At 35.6% G+C, this 18794-nt stretch overlaps 1 protein-coding gene across 1 annotated transcript in view; it reads left to right on the plus strand.

The window, feature by feature from the left end:
• The window catches only part of LOC109824305 (MLO-like protein 4), a 16719-nt gene extending 410 nt beyond the window's left edge, over positions 1-16309 (plus strand). Inside the window, 13 exon segments of the mRNA XM_020390869.1 lie at positions 1-118; positions 589-809; positions 880-996; positions 1082-1142; positions 1276-1367; positions 1941-2015; positions 9508-9593; positions 11492-11541; positions 11635-11675; positions 12040-12210; positions 12304-12339; positions 13232-13299; positions 15049-16309. The exon segment at positions 1-118 is cut by the window's left edge and continues 14 nt beyond it. Coding sequence (XP_020246458.1) covers positions 1-118; positions 589-809; positions 880-996; positions 1082-1142; positions 1276-1367; positions 1941-2015; positions 9508-9593; positions 11492-11541; positions 11635-11675; positions 12040-12210; positions 12304-12339; positions 13232-13299; positions 15049-15202 — 1290 coding nt within the window. The 3' untranslated portion in view covers positions 15203-16309.

Here is an 18794-nt window from a genome sequence, read left to right on the forward strand (position 1 = left end):
ACCACCGCCATGGTCTTCATCTGCCTCCTCGTCGAGCGCTCCATCCATCGCCTCGCCAAGTGGCTCCACAGGACCAAGCGGAAGGCCATGCTCGCCTCCCTCGAAAAAATCCGTCAAGGTGTCGACTTTTCTCCAAAGTTTCACTCTTTTTTTAACCTGATACCCTGGAGTTCTATTTTGACAATCTGATACCCAAGTGGATGGGAAATAAATTTTCGTACCAAAGTTTGTTTTCTGAGTTTGGGGGAAGTGAGGAACAAAGTTAGAGACTTTGGGGTACCGTGTTGTCATAATAATGGTAGTTTAAAAACAAAAAACTTTTTTGGGTGCTAAATTGTCAAAATAGAACTTTGGGTATTAGAAAAAGTTCAGTAGGGTCTTGAAAGGAGTGAGATTTTGGGGTATTATAGTGCAAATAACTATAATCTGATTAAAGTGCTATGATTTGATTTAGAAATAATTTAGTAGGTTGTTTCACTATTTTGGGTTTAAGAGTGATTTTGGAAGTGGGTGGGGGGTAAATCACCTAATTGCGTTTACGCCAACCTAACTTATTGTGTAAATGCTTCAATGAGAACAAAACACCAGAGTTGATGCTGCTTGGGCTCATCTCACTGATGTTGAGCCAAACTGCAAGGTGGATATCCGAGATATGTGTGCCGTCGTCTCTGTTTGATAGCCGATTCTTCATCTGCTCTGAGGATGATTTTCCGTCCAGAGGCAAAAGGGATGATGCAGAGCCGCATCCATTGAATCGGACGGATTTTGCTAGCACGATTTTCGGAGTGCATCCTCACGGTTGTGATGAGGTTAGATGAAACTTGGAGATGGTATTTGATTGGTGGCTTGTTTTGTTAACAAAGAGTTTGTTTGTTTCAGGGTTATGAGCCGTTTGTTTCGTTTGAAGGGTTGGAGCAGCTTCATAGGTTCTTGTTCATTCTTGGGATTACTCATGTGTTGTATAGTTTCGTCACGGTTGTTTTGTCTATGATTAAGGTAAACAGGTTGATTGGAAGAGCAGGGTGCGTGCGTTATTGGATTGGTTATGGCGTACATTTTTTGCTGATGGAGCTTAATGCAGATTTATAGTTGGAGGAAGTGGGAAAAACAAGCCTATCCAATATCGACTGAGGATTTACAAGGTACAACTGCACTTAGGTTTATCAGTTATTTTATTGATGTTGTTATTTCTGTTTACTGTTTGAGCATAGGAAGGCAACTTTTATTCCTGTATAGCTCTTTAAATATCAATTATGACATCTTATTTCTTTATAGCTAGGAGGAACAAGATGATGAGGAGACAATCTACGTTTGTTTTTCATCATGCATCTCATCCGTGGAGCAAGAGCAAGATTTTGATTTGGATGGTGATATTTCAGATTATTGTATATTACATTTAAGCTTCCTTAATGTTTTAGTAGCTTGAAACTATACTAATTGTAAGAGTGTAATGTATTTTGTTCACACGACCATTTCAAAGATTTCTCGAATAAAGAAGACTTAAAGTTAATGGAACAGATATTAAATACATGAAATGGAATTTTAGTAAAATTGTGATAAGGAATGAGTTTAATATTGTACATAATTGTGTAAAGTTTAGTGCAGTAGAAGCGAGAATGCTACAATTCATGTTTTGCTATATCTTAAGAGATAAGATAAAATACGAGTGCACTGATATGAAGTTATATCTTACTCCCATTGGGGATAATATGAGACAGAATTAATTGAGATGATTTGGCTAAGTTTTGCTATATATTCATGTTTCTTTAATCTGTAAGCATATCAACAGGAGTCAAAAACTATTTATACCAACAGAGACAGGCCCATGTGTCCTTCACAACAATGTCTTCAGCTGATCATGTTTCCAATCTAAAATTGTTGGCTGATTATTATCCGATATTTTGCATTCTTCTAATATCAAAACCTAATTTAATGTGTAGCTCTGCTTTGTACGTCAATTCAAAGGTTCTATAGGAAAGTCAGATTACATGGCACTTCGTCTAGGTTTCATCACGGTAAGTATATAAATTCCTTACATTGTTTTTCTTTTCTTCAGTTGAAGTTTTAATGTGCATATTGAATGATCACGGGTTATGTCTATGCAAACAACGACATTGTGTGCTCTTATTATTTGTTTTCTGTTTCACATTTTCTCTTTACGTGCCGTGATGGGGGGGAAATGCTAGCTTGAGCAAAGAATGCTTAGGTTCACAAAAATCTGGGTTGTATACTGCCTTTAACAGAAGGCTTTGCCTATTATGTAGGATTGCGATATGGGTTAGGTTGCTAGAGAGTCAGACAAATGCTTCCAACCCTCGTTGTACCCATTTAAGATATATATATTTATTTATGTGGATCTTTTTTTTAAGTGGCTGTAGCTTGATCTGGAACCTGAGAGCTCCCTAAACCAACCCTTGCTTTACCAGAGCCATGGCTCAAATGGCACTGTCTTCACCCATATGATAATTTTGTTATGGTCCTAGACCTAGCTGAACTTGTCTATCATCAGGTGATATTGCTAAACTTGTGTAGAGGCAGAAGCACGAGGTCCTGAATTTTACTCCCTTATGGTCCTTGTTCTCATTTAGACCATTTTATCAGGTGCACTATACTTATATATGCCTAGTTTGGTTCAACATGACTAGATGGGCTGAATTCAGTCAAAATAAGTTGCGAGGCCAAAACAACAGAACTGTTTAATATGGAGGTTTGAGAGGTTAAATTCATTTGTCTCTTCATATTTGGTTCTTTACGAGTTAAATTTGGATCCTTACTGATATAACCTTTTTTCAAGTCGTCTTTCACAAAATATGTGTGGAGTCTAGCCTGGAATGGAAATTTGAGAAAAATCATTGGCTTATCCCTGTTTATGTTACCTTGGTTGTAATACTTTGAAATTAACCGGCCTTGATTGCAATGTTTCGGCGTGAACTAGGGTGCAATATTGATTGCCCCTTAAACTACATTGTACATATATGGAAGCTTCTAAACAACTCATCCTGCATAACAACATATTGGATTCTATTGCCACACTTGGTAATGAGTACTAAATCAATTGTGCTCTATGATACAACTCTAAATCATTCTTGCACACACATGGGTTTGATGGTTATGAAGTGGTGCCTGATTTAACAAAGTAAGCTACTAAGCGATAGAGCTGCCAGACCCATAATTTCTAATGTGACTAACAGGGTGGGCCTTACCACGTGCCTATGTCATAATAGCTCATTCATATAAACCTATTTTTCTAGATGAGCTACTGAGAAATAGATAGTGGTAAGGCCCACTGTACTGATCACATCGAAAGGTGTGGGCCTCACCGCTTTTATCTCTTGATGCCTCATTTTATCTTATATCTATACTACTACAAAAAGAGGATTGGAGTTTTTTAATTTTCTTTTTTGCCCTCTCAAATTTTGATAAATTCTGACCATGCCATTATCTCTAATTAATCATTCATTAAATAAATATAACCTTTTATTAATTATGCACCTCCTCACCTTCCTAAATAATTGTAATTCTCAATAATATTATAACTATTAATTGTTCAAAAATACTGTAGTAATAAATTTATAAAATAAGTACACACAATTATTATTAGTAGCCAATTAAATTATTATAATCATTAGTTATGAATTATAATAAAATAATTAAAATAATAGTATAATAATAGAATAACATATTACTAAATACTATTAAGAATTATACTATAATTCAATGAGCAATAAAATAAATAAGAATAAATATTTAATCACATAAATATTGTAACTATTTTAATAATATAACATAAATTATGAATTACACTATTTATTTATATTATATTATTAAATAAATTAAATAAATAATTTAATATTATTGTTAGAGTATTTTCTCAAATATTATTACATGATACTGAATAATCTATGATTGGTAATGAACTAATGATTGAAAACTAATCTTTTTACAAAAAATATTTAATATTAATAATAGTACTATTAATTGTTAATGATAGTATAGTAAAAACTTATAAAATATTTATAGTACTAAAATATTTTAGGGCATAATTAAAAAAATTAAATTAGATAAATATTTTATAGTATATAGACAATATAATTATTTTAATAATATTACTTGAACTAAGAATTATAATATTAAATAAGGTAAATTACAGTAAACCCCCTATGAACTTTCAGCATTTTGCAGTAAATAGACCTTACAAACTTCCGAAATCACTAAACCCCTAATAACTTTTGTAGAAAGCCCCCAATATCTTTTGCATAATTTACACCAAACCCCAATAACTTTCAAAATTCTTTTTATGCCATTTCCAATTCTAATTTATAGGGCTTATCTACAAAATTCGGAACATTATTAGGGTTTCTTTAAGACAGAAAAGTCATGAGGGGTTTAATGTGATTTTGAAAGTTCATAGCCATAGGGGCTAAAAGTTTATAAGGGTTTAGTGTAATTTACCATATTAAATAATTATAATGAGAAGTAACTTGTGCAATATGCATGTATTAAGTGTAACTATTTAGGGAACATCAGGAAAACCTAGCAATATTAATGATGTTTAGTTCAGTGTTGTCAATGCGCGAAGTGCTATGCGGGGCGCAAAGCATCTTTACGCGCGTGAAGCGCTATGTGGGGCGCAAAGCATCTTTACGCATACATGCGCAAGGCGCAACGCGATGCACGCGCCCGAGTGATGCGAGGCGCACACCGCACACATAATTTTTCAATATATGTAATCAAGCGCGAAAGAACATGTTTCTAGAATTTACATGAAAATATAATGATAAATAATATCTTACTACAAAATCACAATATAATGCCTTAATTTCTAATGCTAACACCCAACATAGTAACAAAATTCATAAATTTTTAAATCAAATGTTAAATCAAGATTAATATCCAAACAAAGGATTAGTAATTATCCTCAATTGAAGGCTATTAAAAAGGCCTAATAAATTTATTTTGCTTTTTGGGATATAGAATATCAAGTATAAAGACTCGATTGAAATGTTAACAAATAAAACTATACAAGGATATGTACTATATGCACCCTACAAAAAATAAGGATGTACGCGAGGCGCAAAAGGTGCTGCTGCATCAGATGTGGGGTGCTTCGTCACCGCCCCGTATCGTAAGGCGCATGAGGCGCAATGAGGCGCGTGCCTTTGAAATTAACTTAGAGAATTATAATGAGAAGAAACTATTACAATATATTGCAGGTATTAAGTGTGACTATTTAGGGAACATCAGGAAAAAGCTAGTAAGATTAATGCAACTTAGTTAATTTAGAGTTAAGTTAACAATTTTCGAGTTAGAGGGGTATATCTAAGAGAACTTATATAATTAACAGTTTTATTTAAGAACAATTTTTGATTTAAGTGATTTATTAAAAAAAAAAGGTTAGCACTGGGCTATCATTATAAGAAAAACAGTAACTGCACAATAATAATTAATTCATATATTTCTTTTTAAGCAATCTTATTATACAATTGTATTTATTAACACATAGTTTTACTATTCAATAACAATTTAAAACTTAAAACATGTACGTTCACGTGCAAAGCACGCGCATTATACTAGTTATTATAAATGTTTGTTGTCATGTTAAAACATTTTATCCCAAAATTCTCTAATACATCTATTCATACATACACAAAGACACATTATACTCAATTTTTTGTAACCTCCACATGGGTTACACATCCATTCATAGGCAGATTCACCTTGACCAAAGTGGGGTCACGTGGCCTCACTTCGGTCAATGTAGACCTTGGAGCCGTTACCACTTACCAATTAAAAGTTAAAACCCACCAAGAAACTCACTCTGCCAATAAACTAGGTGACCCCATTTATAAACCCATGGGACCCTACCCAAAATTCCAACTTCCCACCCGATATCCTAGTTGATCTCCCCCAATTAAAAAGTAAAATATTTCACAAAACCCCTCTTTTAAGTTTGGGGGTTTCTTAGATATCTCCCCTTAACTTTTAAAATGTCATAATACCCTATTAAGTTTTGAGGTTCTCAGAAATGCCCCATCAACTTTCAATGTTTGTCATAATACCTCCTTGGGTAAGTTTTACCCGCACATGTGAAAATTGTTGTTGACACCTTTAAGGAGTTCTTTTGAAAGATGTTGATAGTCGAAGGGGGCTGACTAACAATCCCAAAACTTAAGGATGATTTTGTGATAGTTTGAATTTAAGGAGGTTATTCGAGAAACACAAACAAAAGTGGTTTTTTATTTGAAATTTATCTTCTTAGAAACTCACCTTTTAATTCAAGTTCATAACCTTGGGTGTGTTTGGCAATCGCCCTAAATTGGGTCAGGGCCAGTCTTGGCCCTATTTTAAACAAAATCAGTTTTGTTTTGGAGTAGTGAGGAGATGGTCCAAAACTAAACTAGTCTAAAACAAACCAATTTAAGAGGCCAAATTTGGCCTTAGAAAAACCGGGCGAATGTTGGCTAGGTTTTATCCAAACACAATTTCCCCTAAAATGGGACCAGGATTAAACCTAGCTCTATTTTGAGGAGTTTGCTAACATAACCTTAGGATCCATTACTAGTAACATTTGATAGTGTTACTAATGATGTGGTTATGTACTTTTTTTTTCAAATTATGAAAACTCGTCGGGAACAATTGTAAATTTTTTGTTATTAATTATATATTTACACTATTTTCTAGAAATCTTGGATCCGCTACTGTCGATTCCATTCATACATACATGATGAAAACACATATATACTCAATTTTCATAACCTCCTCATTGATTACCATCGATTTTTCATTTAACCACCCATTCATAATCTTCCTCTACTAACTCTTGATATTAAACATAACTTCATGTGCACTAATGATGGAAAACAATGTAACTATTCCTCTCCTACCAAATCACTATAAATAACAACGGAATCTTATCAAAATTTTCTAACTAAAGTTCCAATTTATAATCAAAATTTAGATGAGGAAGAAAGGAGCCAAACCTACACAACTTACAACCGGCAACAATCATGTTCATCACTGGTTGAGCGTGCACTACGCGAGGTAATAGTGGTCAGATATGTATCCGGCTTGGTGATGACAATGTCCGAGGGAGGTTCCAAGGATCTAGATGATAGTGAGGTCTGTCAAAGGCCAGATCGGTGAAGAAAGGTGCAGGGGTTTTGCGTGGGGGCCAGATTCAGAGGTTTCGAGGTGTTTTTGGCAAGCCATGTAGCCACGCAGTTGATTATCAGGTTGAGTTGGGTGCTCGAAGACGAGACTGATTTCGTGTGGGGCGGCAAACGTTTACTTTGGCCCGAAACCAGCAGCAGTTCATCATGCCCTGCGTAATTAATATACTAATAAGCAACACTTGCTTTTTGTTGAGCGTACTATAATTCTAAAATAAGAGTTTTTTTTGTCTCCATTTCTTATTTCTTGAAGATATCTTTTCTTGTATTAGCAAAAATGTTCACTTTTATCGTATATTATTATTACTTCATAAATTAAGAACCTATGATATCTTCTAAAAGAAACTATGAAGTAGAAATGCGAATATCTTAATAACAGTTATTATGAAAATTGGATAGTGAAAATATTGCTTTCTCAACTATAACCACTGTTTATTTGTACAACTATTGTTTAATTTAAGGAAGAATGGAATAGATATGATGTTAGCTTATTGTGAATGAAATATATTAAAATTATTTATTTTGCATGAAAATGAGGGTAGGGAGGGAGAGGAGTTCATACATATGTGAATAGAACTGCACATGTGTGCAGGCGATGGAGTTTAGATTTAGGGTACCAGGGAGGGCGGTGTGAGATTGGGATGGGTTTAGGGAATTGATATGACAAGTGAAGTTAATTAGGGAAGTAATTGATTAGCGAGAATGAGGCAGTGGAGTGTGTGGGGTTGTGGTTGGTCGCAAGTTGAATGCGTTGGGACTGGCTTTGGATTGTGCACGGTCCTTAATTGCCCCTCCAAGCAATCTAATGTGTGCGAACTTAGGATTAAATTAGAAAATATATAGGTCGGAAGTACATTCAAAGACCTTGAAAATTGTTTGACGGGAGTATAAGTTGATATGTGATGCATACATAACATATTTTGGTAATAATTAAATTTAATTATTTCATTTAAACATTTAGTAAACTTCATAATACTATATATTATGAGCTACTAGGGATGTTATAGATTTTAATACTTCTAAAGCTCATCCTTTTTAGCTATTATTTGAATATACTATAATTTCACAATTATATAAGAATTCACTTATGCAGTGTACAAGAAAAACAATTATTAGAGTAACAACCCACTTATTAATGTGAGTTACTTATTCATAACCTCCGATGAATTACTCATTTAATCTCCCCCCATTAAGCCCTGTTCAATCAGCTCATTTAATATCACTGATTCTTTACTAATTACCCGTAACATCATCATAACTATGCACTTCCTCACTCTTCTCCAATGTTCTAAAAAAATATATTACAAGGCCGCTTTGTTGACCTATTAAGCATGAAAACAAGCAAACCGCGCAGAAAAATGAAAAAGCACCCTATTATGCGGTCACCCACATAATCGGACAGTTTTTCATACATAATTAGATTATGCGGGATTTTATTATTATTAAAGAAACGAGTATCTCAATTCAAAACTCGTAACCTGTAACCCATTCCCAGCTAACCTAAATCCCTAAAAACTACTTTAAATTGCTTTTGATGTATGGATTGAACGTTTAAGGAGTCAACTAGTTATTGATTGTTAAATTTCATGTTTGTTGGCTTTTTCTTAGTATATTTTCTATTTTCAGGAATTTTATATATTTGAACATATTATAAATTACTAAATATTATATACTAAAAAGTTCAAGAAGTGTATAATTCTGTGTAATCCACTTAATCAATGTTAATCTGATTAATCGTTAAATGCTCCTGAACCGCATAAATAATAAAAGCGTTTTTGAACGTTGCTTCTCTCTAAGACGACAAAAGATTCACGATGAAACGATAAACACGTGTCTATGTGCACGCACGTACACTATACTAGGTTTAAAAAAAAACCACCTCACAACAATCAAACCCTATGTGTGTGTGAGAGAGATAATTTGCTGGTGCTTTGATTTTTCTCAAGCGTGCAATTCATTCTATAGTTGACCTTTTGATTTTGTTATTGGATGTAATAAGTTTTTAAGTCATGAAAAATTGCAAGATTCCCCATGGCCAATGGTTGCAGCATACTCATTGTTCTGACGACCAATGAAATTAGATTTTCTGCTCTACAAGTGCACTTACTCTATAAATAACCCAAAAAAAAGGCTTGGACAAATATAAGCTAAGTCATAGGTGTATTAGTATCTACTCTAAAAAGAGAATCTAAAGCTGGTTTCAACCTGGCACTTCCAATAATATGCTTAGTACAAACTGCAGCAGATCCATTTAATGCCTAAGATGGAATGGTTTATTGTCAAGCTATTTTGATGCCTTCAGTTTTCGGATTGACTTATAATGTGCTTTTGTTTTCAGAATCACAAACTGCCAGTTTCTTATAATTTCCATAAGTACATGGTTCGAAGCATGGAAGATGAGTTTCATGGAAGTGTTGGTATCAGGTACATGGGAATTCTAGATGGCCATATACTCGAGATTGATGCTTTGCCTCTCATTATTATCCTTTCATGGGGTTTTCTTCAATTTGATTTCAATACAGTTTTAAATTTAAGGACTGATTTCCCTAAATTTTCTTGATTTTCTCCTTTCCAGCTGGGGTTGATGCATGTTTTTCCCCAGGCAAAAATGATTTTGTTGGTACTAAGATGCTTCATATCTTATAACATGAATTATTTTTTCACTGATCGAAATAATGTGCTTATCTCTACTTCTATTAGAAAATGATAATCATTAAGAAAGATGTCATAGGGAACCTACCGACTAACCTTAACACTTGCTCGTTTAGTCTCCTTAGATAAATGCATCAGTTAACATTGTTCGTAGTCATGATAGGCTTTAGCCTGACCGTTGATATGGGTGTGTCTTTCCTCCTTCCTCCCTCTCTCTATTATGTACATTCTGTTGCAGTTTAGAGGGAAGAAAACCTGAACTGAGGAAACACATTGGATGAGTAAAGGTATAAAAAGAAAGCAAACCCGAACTAAGGAAACAATGGGATGAGTACGGCTACCAATACCTATATGGCATTCAAATGGTGAGGCTAGGGAAGTTCAATGCATCTGAGAGCAGACTGAAAAAGTAACTAGATTACTTATGGCAAGCCTTAAGGAGAGCACATTGCTAGAAGGAGGGGTTCAATCACCCAGCAAAGACAAAGCCTGCCTGACATGGCAGCTTTGATATTCTCAGTGCCTTTAAATGTTCAAACTGAGGCCAATAGATTCTGTTTCTATTACCTGGTGGCTTCCACTGGTAACCTCAATACTGGCCACCAGGAAGTCTTGCATTTGACAAACCTGTTCTCTCTACATACTCTCATGGAAATCTTGGCCATGTACTTCTGCCATAAGCTCTTTATAACTTTTGTCCTTTTATCTTACAGAACATGTGTCACAATTTTAGTTAATTCTGCACCAGTAAGAATAAGTGCAACTTTATATTCTCTTATGGTGCAAGGACATAGTGGTTATTGGCTGGTTGTGAGTTATATCAGCCTTGTTTTTAGTTATATCATATGCTATCATCCAGATAGATGTGGTCTAAATGCTGTGCTTGTATTGCATGATTCATATGAAGTCTGACCCATTTGAAGTTGGAATTTGCTGATATGGGCTTTTATTTATTCAAATTTTCATTCCTTCCTTTAATTCAATAAAGTAGTTGTTCCTTATTGATTGGATTGATGTCAAGCTTATACATATTTCAACCTTATTCATCGGTAAATAAAGCTATGAGCAGTAATAGTCAAGATTCAGTCATCTTATACGATTTATACTACTACGAATATGTGAAATTATAGGACATAAATATTAATCAACTAAGACATAAATGCTCCTTCCTTTGTGCAGTTCAAATGTCTTGCTTTCGATAATATTATTGCATAGATATACATCATTCCAGAAAACAGTTTAAAATTCTTCTCCTTTTGTTTTTGGTAATTTAATGCAGGCGCCCCGCCAGTGCCACCACGAAACAACAATTCTTGTCTTTAAAAAAAAATTAGTTTACACCTAAATCTATATTAGATACATTTTGCAATAACTAGAAATAACTGAATTCAAATTGAGTTGGCACGTCTGCTCTCCTGAAACGTTCTAACCTGATATCATATATTGTAAATGTAACAGAATAGCACAATGATAAGTTGATAACATAATCCTAATTTATTTGTGTAGTTATATGCACATTTTAGGATTTGGTTCATATAACATTACCTGAAAGGTAGCCTATAGGGTATGTTCACTCTATTGCTTAATAACTTTTTTCTGTTTAAAATTTTAGTAGCATGGCTCCTTTATTGCACAATCATTAATGTTCCTTTTTTGTCGATGGTGTGCAGCTGGCCGCTTTGGGTTTATGCCATAGTGTGTATTTTTGTGAATATTCATGGTAAGTGATTTATTATTCATGAACTTAATTTCTTTTGATGGGGCCTTCCTTTTTTTGAGCTTTTTATATTTATATTAATTTCAATTATTGCAGGGCTAAATATCTATTTCTGGCTGTCTTTTGTGCCCGCCATTGTAAGTCTTTTGACATCTCCTATCTCTAAGGGCTTGTTTGGATTGAGGGGAATGAGGGTGAAGGGAAGTTAGGGGAACCATTCACCTCCATTCACCTTGTTTGGGAACACTTAGGAGGTGAAGTTAATTCACCTCCATTCACCTTGGTTCACCCCCTAATAGTATAAAAATTGTTACCCCCCAAATTGGGGTGTAACCAAGGGGAATGGAATTCCCTTCCCTTCCTTTCCCTTCCCTTCCCTTCACTCAGTTCCCCTTAACTTCCCTTCACCCCCTACGAATCCAAACAGATCAAGAGCTTTTTCCTGTTTATTTGTCTCTGGGCTTATTTAATTTTTCCGATGTTAATTTTTCCTTCCAAAAGTTGGTCATGCTCGTGGGCATGAAGCTTCAACACGTTGTTGCTCAATTAGCTCTTGAAGTTGTTGAGGCGACAGACCCATTTGTTGGTAGTCAACTAAAGCCACGTGATGATCTCTTTTGGTTTGGGAAGCCAGAGATCTTATTATGGTTAATACAGTTTATTTCCTTTCAGGTGATGTAAGCTGTCCATGCTAAATAAACATGAATGTTCAGTTTAATGGATTTTTGTAGTGTGTTTTATTGTGATATTTCTTTTATTCTTCAGAACGCATTTGAGATGGCGACATTTCTCTGGTCATTGGTAAGACTTGCTATTTTCCTCTAGTATGATATATATTACGCAATTGCTCACTTATATTGGTAAAAGGTAGAACAACATGATTCTATAAGCTGGCTTAGCTTCACCTGGAAATAATATCTAAGCTGCTTCTTTTGGATGATCTTTTTCGTTAAGACTTCATTCTTCATAGCTCAGATAATTGCTGAGTTTTCAACTTTCCACGAGGAAACACTTATTCTAGTTTTTGACTGAATTGAACAATGCATTCAGTCTCTGTTTCATGTCATCACCATCATTCTGTGCAATAGTGGATAACTTCATTTGATGAGAGTTCCATTCTCTAAAACTGCTGGGGTGCATCATAGGGTATGCTGATATAATGATATAAGTCGTGATGTGTTAACTTCTAAGTAATGGGGACTGCAACAAGACATTGCATTGGTGCTCTTGATTAATGCTATAAATTATATGAATAGTTTTAGAAGTGAGAAAGCTTCTTGAAAATAATTCTACTGCACTTCTTATTTTTTTTTCATTCTAAACCCCATTTAGCTAGTTATCAAAAAGATTAGCTGCTTACTTCCTCATTCATTTATAGATGACTAATCTTATATTCAGGTAGCATGCTTTTAGTATTAAACTATATGAAGCTATGGTTTCAGAGGCATGTATATAGAAGTCTTTTCTCTTCTGTTCTATTTCCTGATGTTTTCCATTTGAGTATCTTAGATTTCTTGCTTCAGTAAGTAATGCATCAATGTGTGCCAGAGTGTGAAAAATAAATATTATATCCTAACAGCTGTCATTAGCAAAATAAATAATTAAATACATCAGGTGCCGGTTGATAGATTATGCAGTTCACATGTTGTTTTTAATTGAGTGATGTTTGAAGGAGATCTAAACTTTTTTGCAGGTTGAGCTACACGCCCATTCTTGTTTCATGAACAACCATTTAATGATCAGCATCCGCTTAATTTCTGGGTATGCTTCCCTTTTGCATGAAGAGTTATAATGATTGGACATATGCTCTAGCATGTGACAGTAAGTACTATCATGTTTTTGCAAGCGGTGCTTGACGCTATAAATGTGCTCATGTTCTGTGTTAAGCAACATTGTTTATTGGTTGTAAAAATCATTTCTTTATGACCAAACTAAAGGGTTCATATGGTATTATTGTCAAAAGCTAAAGGGTATATATGATTAAAATCTACAAAAACAAAAGTTGCATTTAAAAGCATCCTTATGTTACTTCTAAAACCAGCCCTTAAAAGCAGCAAAAATTTCAATAATAGGCAACAAAAAAAGTTTACCAAATACCATTATTGACTGTTAGAAAAAGTAAGCAAAAGCAGCCCAAAAAAGCTATATCAAGCTGGCCCGCAATCGAACGATATATCAATTTTGATTTTATTTTATAGAATTGAGCTAGTATCCACTTAACTTGATATGAAATTTTTGTCACCTATTGGATGGGCTTGATAAATCAGAACCTAATCAACTATACACCTCCCTCGTTAAATAATGACAATTCATCGCTCATTAGATCTTTCATCTTTCAAATCCATCCAACGGTTATAAAAAGTTGGGTGGACAAAATCTCATATCCGCTTAAGTGGATACTAGTACAGCTCTAATCTTATGTTTATACATGCACACACATACTTTTACAATCAGAAGTGCCTTCCTCCAGTAGTTGCTTAAATTCTCGTCCTTCAAGATCTGAACTCCCTAACAAGCACTTTTGGATCTTCCTGGCAACATGACATTGGCTATAAAGAAAGTTTCTTATCTACATTTATGAGACAACTTATTTTATATTGAAAGTCCATCTGGAGAAAAAGGCATCAGATTCCGATTTGAGCTAGACATCATTCAACATGCAACATTTACCATTTTCATCATAAGGACTAGAAAGCTAACATGTCTTACAAGTGCCAAAAACAATTCATTTCTTCTGTTTCATGTCGCTTCAGCGCCCATTGTACATACTATTTAACTATCTGGCTTGATAATCTTTATGATCGCATTTGATCTGTTGGAAAGATTTGTTAAAGTTTTTCTAGAAGGCGGACAATCAATTACATGAGAGTGTTGGTAAATTCGTAGTCCCATCTATTGGCAACTAAGATCACATTTTGAAGTGTCAACACTTAATTCTTTTACTTCATTCATGTTAGAAAGAATAAAGTTTGTACTAGTATATTTGGCTAGCACTGAGTTTCAAGCATGGTGTAACAAATATATTCTGGGAAATAAGTTTCGCTAAGATTCCTGGACCTGTTAAACTACACCTCTGAATTTCATTAAATCCGTCGTACGTTAGAACAGGAGAAAATGCAAGAGACTATGAGCAGGTCAAGGGGTAACATGATGTTTAATGTCAAATGTAGTTTTGCTGGTCATGAAGAATTGGAAGATAAAAGATTCCTCAACATATCATGCGATGTGATATTTATTCTTCCCTCCTGTGCCAAAAACATGCAATAGCAGGTCACAGGTTTATATCCTTACACATAGTGTCTTGTGGAGAAAGTAAATTAGAAAAATGGAGCTGAACATTCTCTAAATCATTGAAAATGCATCTCTGTTAATGTATTCCTTTAATATATTATTTCTTGTATTTCTAACTTCGATTGGTATTCGTGTGTGCAATATTTCCTAATGATTCAGTTTTTGGCATCATTTAAAATTGGCAATAATTATATCTTATGCTTTTCTCAATGTTAACAGGGTGCTAGTTCAGTTCTGGTGTAGCTACAGCACGTTGCCACTTAATGTGATTATTTCACAGGTTTGTCTAAATTCAATAGCTTTACAATCACTGAGGTATACAAGTAAGCGTGCAACTTTGAGTACCACATTTGATATTGGATACAGTTTTTAGAATTTGGTTAGGTTTGGTTGAGAAAATAAGTCCAATATTAAATTTCCCCCCTCTTTTTCGGGTGGGGGTAATCCTAATAACCAATCCAAGTTTAAATTAAATGCAACCCAAGGCCAACCTGCATCAGCTTGAACTTGTATACTACTTGTATACATCTCTACATTATTCATTAGTGTTTGAGTGTGTGGCCATATACTTCAGGGTTTTCTGTGTGCTACTTTAATTTTCACAGTTCATGTCTCTTTTCATGTTCAACCAACTCCAACCTGACCCACCATGATCATAATCAGACCAACCCGAATTTATCTTTTATTGACTGATTTAGCTGTTGGGATTTTTAGATCTCGCAAAAACCCCGAAAATCATCAAACACAACAAATAGAATCTCACACAAGATTTAACGTGGAAAACTGTCAATATCGAAAACTACAGAATCGAAAACAATCCACTATCATCATCAAATTACAATCTTTTGTGCGGACAAAGACCACGAAACACTCTCTCACAAAACCTTTGAACCCGGTTACCCCTTTATTAAACGTTGATTACAAGAATATTGTCTCTCTCTCTCTACCAAAAACCCCTAGAATATGATTACAAAGACCGCGAAACCCTCATCTTCTCGTTGTTTCCAACAATCACGTCACCAAATTCTTCATATATCTTCAACGTGTCAACATTTCTTGTTACAAACATGCATAGAAGTTACAGAATTTAACACCCAAGTGTTACTCGCATCAGTATCGGCGATGAAGCACCGACTCTCCAAATCTGCCGCCGAGTCCGTCTCCGACGCGTGTCGGACGCGGACACGCGTTCGACACGCGTTCGACACGCGTCGGACACGTGGTCAACACCCTCGACACGGTCAACGCCGTCGACACGCCATCGACACGCCATCAACACGCCGTCGACACGCCATTTTTTCTGATTCTTTCTCGACACGCCGACTGAGGGTTACGAAGCGATTATTGGGTTTGAAAACCCACTGTTTGTGAACCCGTTTCGAAATAAAACCTAAAAGCAAAGACCGATACCTCTCTTTTCTCTCATCCGGCGAGTGGCGGCTGCTTCTCTCTCTCCCTCTCTTCTCTCATCCTAGGGCATCAGTTGTTTCCCCCATCTCAACCGCGGCGGCGAATCGGAGACCACCCAGAGGCGGCGAGTCGGCGACCACCCAGAGGCATCGGCTGTTTGTAAGTTTTTTGACCTTTTTTTGTTTTCTTTTTTTTTGGCTGCTTTTCTCTCTCCCTCTCTTCTCTTTCTCACATCTCCTCTTCCCCAGGTTTCTCTCTCTCAGAGGCATCGGTTCTTTTTTGTTTTCTTTTTATTTCTTCATTGTTTCTGCTCTATTAATGGAGCCAGTTCATATTTTGAGTTCCCATGCAAAGAATAAATGTGTGAGTGACCTTTTTTCTTGGTTTTCTTTTTTTTTCTTCATTTTTTCTGCTGTATTAATGGATCCAGCTCATGTTTTGAGTTCCCATACAAAGAATAAATGTGAGTTTTTGACCTTTTTTCTCGGTTTTCTTTTTTTCTTCTTCATTTTTTCTGCTGTATTAATGGAATCAGCTCATATTTTAAGTTCCCATACAAAGAATAAATGTTATTAAGACTGGACTTGTTCACATATGCATGCTCTTTTTTTATTAGACCATTTTCTACAATGTAAACTAATATAAAACTAACTGTTATTAAGTCTGTGCGTCTAGAATATTTTTTTGATCAATGCAAACTAATAAATGTTATGAATGTCTCTTTTTGGTTTTAATATTGGTTGTTGACAAGTCAAACCTTTGAGTTGGTTAGTATGTGTGACCGGACAAAAGAGGCATTTTCTATTGTACATAGTAGTGTTAAAGGCAAAGCAAACCTATTGATTGGGCAGTTTATGTCTTGAAAGCATGACCGATCATATTAGGCTATGAATTAGCAGGAACGTATGATTTGCTTTGTGGAATTTCACTCATTCCCAAAGCATGATAGGAATTTAATTCAATATTAATCTATATATAATAATAATATTAAAAAAATTTAGCCGTGTCGTCGTGTCCTATTTTTTTGGGTTTTGCCGTGTCCGTGTCGTGTCTGTGTCGCCGTGTCCGTGTCCGTGCTTCATAGAGTATCGGTACTCTCCGTCATCAACACCACATCTTTATCACACAACTACTGAGGAGTCCTTTCGACTTTCTTGAAACTTCATTTGTCTAATGCTATTTAAGTTATCTCACATCTTGGAACATCTGAACTGCATGTGACCATTCTCTCCACAATAGTAGCACTACCTTTTGCAATTTTTTTCAGGCCTGAGATTTTAATCTCTCTCGATAACTGTCACATCTGCCCTTACTCCTCCATCGATTAAAACTTTCAAAAGCTAATACATTTTCATCACTACTAGATGCTGTAGGCGTCAAAAAATGTTAATAGATATCCCAAACATAGAGAAAATCACTCAAAGGGATCTCATATTGAAAATCAAGGCAAGAATGAACTATCTCGCCAGCGAGACAGGCTTTGCTGTCTCGCCAGCGAGACAGTATATGCTGTCTCGCCAGCGAGACGAGACAGTTGTTACTGTCTCGCAGGCGAGATAGTGTTCTCTGTCTCGCCATGCGAGACAGCATTCTCTGTCTCGCCCGCATGACAGTATTCTCTATCTCGCCCACGAGACAGTTCTCAAAAGCTCAGAAACTATTTTATAAACCGTCGACACGTGGCCACCAACTGTTCAAGAACATGGGAAACATCGTGGGCGAGAATCACGTTGATAACTGCCAAAATAACGAAGTTTGAAACGTGGGAAGACAGTCACAACAAAAACTGTCAAGAATATTCCTTTTCCGAGACAGTGTTTACTGTCTCGCGGGCCAAGACAGCAAACACTGTCTCGCCCAGCGAGACAATAAACACTGTCTCGCCAGTCTAATTTCGTCGTTTGTTGAGTTTTTTCAGTTATGAACTCCAGAGGCTATAAATACCCCATTTGGAGCACTCCAGAGCAGAGAGAGAGCAGAGAGAGCAGAAGTGCTGACCTTACGGCCAATCCTTGATAATCAGGCTTTGACTTGATTTCAAGAAGAACGACTATCTTACCTTGATAAGATATCGTTTTAAGTTCTCACTTCGATAAACGAAGTCAGAATCATAAACCCCTCACGGTTCAATCAGAATCTGTGATTTGGTGGTCCACGAACCAAAGCGTTCCCGGCACAGGCAAAGTCCCACGAAAACAAAGATCGATAGACGATTTTTGTGTTTGTTTCTCAAAAGTTGTGATTTTTACTTTGTTGTGTAAAAGAGGTCTTATAAAAAGACTATTTCTTTGAATTTATTATAATCGCTTGAAGATATAATGAATTCCTCAACAGAACCGACTTTTGACTCAAACAAGCTGACGACCACAGTGGGAGGCAACGGTCTCGCTGCCGAGGCCGTCGTGTCGCAACCAATCATCAAGATCCCGGTTGAATCAACGATCGAGTACGAATTCGACCAAGCAAAGTTTGAGGAGTATTTGTCATCCTCATCCTCAAAGTCTTCCTCGCATCACAAATGCAGGAAGATTTTATCTTCTAAGAAGATTTGCAAG

This window comes from Asparagus officinalis, chromosome 9 (genome assembly GCF_001876935.1).
Source record: "Asparagus officinalis chromosome 9, Aspof.V1, whole genome shotgun sequence".
Classification (NCBI taxonomy): domain Eukaryota; kingdom Viridiplantae; phylum Streptophyta; class Magnoliopsida; order Asparagales; family Asparagaceae; genus Asparagus; species Asparagus officinalis.